The sequence below is a fragment of the Sinocyclocheilus rhinocerous genome, unplaced genomic scaffold (assembly GCF_001515625.1).
Source record: "Sinocyclocheilus rhinocerous isolate Xijiao unplaced genomic scaffold, SAMN03320098_v1.1 scaffold2521, whole genome shotgun sequence".
NCBI classification, from domain to species: Eukaryota; Metazoa; Chordata; class Actinopteri; order Cypriniformes; family Cyprinidae; genus Sinocyclocheilus; species Sinocyclocheilus rhinocerous.
In genome coordinates this window covers 61,303-63,827 of record NW_015647079.1, presented here as the reverse complement: position 1 = coordinate 63,827, position 2,525 = coordinate 61,303, and the positions used below count along the sequence as shown (strand labels likewise).

The 2,525-nt window shown below is 35.7% G+C and overlaps 1 protein-coding gene across 1 annotated transcript in view; it reads right to left on the bottom strand.

Annotated features, from left to right (window-relative positions):
- Positions 1 to 334, bottom strand: part of LOC107708730 (sperm acrosome membrane-associated protein 4-like) — a 19,274-nt gene extending 18,940 nt beyond the window's left edge. Inside the window, exon 1 of the mRNA XM_016513025.1 lies at positions 283 to 334. Coding sequence (XP_016368511.1) covers positions 283 to 328 — 46 coding nt within the window. The 5' untranslated portion in view covers positions 329 to 334. The remainder of the gene's footprint in view (positions 1 to 282) is intronic.
- Positions 335 to 2,525: the final 2,191 nt, after the last annotated feature.

The following is a 2,525-nucleotide window of genomic DNA, read 5'->3' as shown; positions in this document are numbered from 1 at the left end:
ATGCGCTGCACACATCATTTGGTTTGAACTGTTCTGGAACAGTGTTGTAAATACAACTTAACCACTGATTTCGGATATCGTTCTCTTTTGGAAGGCCAAACAAAGTAGTTTCGCTTTCACAATAAAAAACACAGCATCTACAAAACATGGCGGCGACAATACTACAGCGAGAATAAAAGTTACGCCTTCATTCTTTGCGTGAACATTTGGCCGGTGTTATGTAAATCTTCCCACACAGTGACGTAGACGTGGGGGTGTGTTTAAACGAGGCGTTTTAGGAGGGCGTGGACAAGTCAACTGCAAAGATTCCGAGAAAGATTTTGTTCATGTTTCCTGTTGTATGTGAGCTGAGTTTAAGTAGAGGACCGTTCCACTCTGGTCGTACTGCTGTGATCCGCTAGATTTATAGATCCACACCCATGGAGCCGTCCGTTACACTTCCAAACAAGGAAGCGATGGAGCACAGCTCTGCAGCTACCTGAGTCTCGCAGCTTACTGCAAATGATCATAATTGATGGACAACTATGCCCGGAAAAAAAACAAAAACAAAAAAAATGTCACTTAGCGTAAATAGCATCTATTGCTAAGAAAATATGCTATTTTCACTTAGTGCAAATAGCCGCTGCCATTGATTTTTGTTTCAATTTAGTATTGCTTATTTTGATATTTAATCATTTGAAATTTTTTATTTAATGTGTGTAATTTTGTTGTTGTTGTAGAGCTACAATTGTAATTTGTAAATAATACAATTTAATTACAATTTATTTACTTTTGTGTTTTTATTAAAGTTCTATTTTGACCCCTATAGTAGTTTTTTTTTTGTTTTTTTGCCCATAATATTTGGGGGAGGGGGCAAAACAATACAATTCTGCTTAGGGCACCCATTTGGCCAGCAAATTAGGGCACCCTGACCGCCAGTTATTTTTGCATTAAGTAGTAATGTAGGAAGACAGTGATATTTAAATGCCAAATTCAGTATACATCTTATTGATGATGCATACATGAGGCAAGCAGATGAGCCCTGAATATAAACGCAATGCGCAAAGTTTAATATTAAATGTTTTCCCATAGAAAACCATTATAAAGAAAACACAACCATTTAGTGCACTGCGTTCATGTTCCAGGCTCATTTGCTTGCCTGTATAAAGCACGCATCATCAATAAGATGTGTACTGAATTTGATCTTTTAATATCATTGTTTTAAAGGCACTTTTAGTGTTTTTACATTAAACGTTTTAGAATGTCCCGCTGTTTTTAGTGATTGAAATATTGTTTATATGGATTGCTAATGGCCAAAACTTGCATTTTGTTCACATATCTTTGTTTTATTCTTTTGAGAGATTATCTAAATATTTTTGGATTGGAACAGATAGAAAATTGACAGGCTTGTGCTGCAGTTCTATGGAAGTTTTGCCCGCCAGGTCTTTGAGCCAGTCACGTGACTGAAAACTACGAATAGGGGCAGGTGGGTTAGTGCCCTACCATAATATTCATCATCTTCATCACTTGAAAACTTACAACTAAATTGTTAAACAAACAAATAAATGAACAAACAATCAATCTTGCAAATGGGTCATTTGCGGTGGCAAGGTTGGCCCCTAAACTTTCCAAAAGTTTAAATAAAACGCTAAGGCCTACTAATAAATCATAAAACATTGCATATTTGTATTCTGAGCATGAATACGAACTCTTAAAATGTACTTTTTTGGTTTTAAAATATGTATTAAGGTATTATGGGATGGGATTTAATTTATTTGTCACAACACGGAGGAAAAAGACAACGGACAGACAGTACTCAGGTAAACTCAAGTCTCAAGTCAAATCTCAAGACTTTTATTCATAGGTTTTGTAGAACAACTGAGATGTACAGGTACATCTCAAAAAATTAGAATATCATGAAAAAGGTCAATATTTTTTGTCACTCATTTCAGAAAATGAAACCCATATATTATATAGATTCATTACACAGAGTGAAATATTTCAAGCCTTTATTTCTTGAAATTTTGATGATTATGGCTTACAGATAATGAAAACCCAAAATTCAGTGGAAGGACCATGCTGAATGACTCGATTCGAACCAGAAGCTGAACCATGGCTGAATGACTCGATTCGTTTGCTCAGAAAAATTTGTAGGAGATATGAACGCAAATGGCGCAAGGATAGGTTGCAGGTTTCCTATGAACTCATGAGGGATTCTCTCTCAACATTTCAAAAAGCAGTCAAGTCTGCCAAATCTGTTTATATAAACAATGTAAATGTTTTTACTGATGTGACTGAGGCTTTATGCAGAATTTGTTTTACTTTCTTTCTTGAGAAAGTAGATGGGTTGAGACCACATATGCAATTTGATTCTGACATCAATGAGACACCATGGAGTACTGCTATTTGGTCATCATTTGACCTTGTTACTCTCCCTACCTGTAAAAAGGTCATTGAACATTTAAGACCCACAGTTTGTCCTCATGATGTTATGCCTGCTCATTTTCTAAAACAAGTCATAAATACTGTCTGTACAGATGTATGTT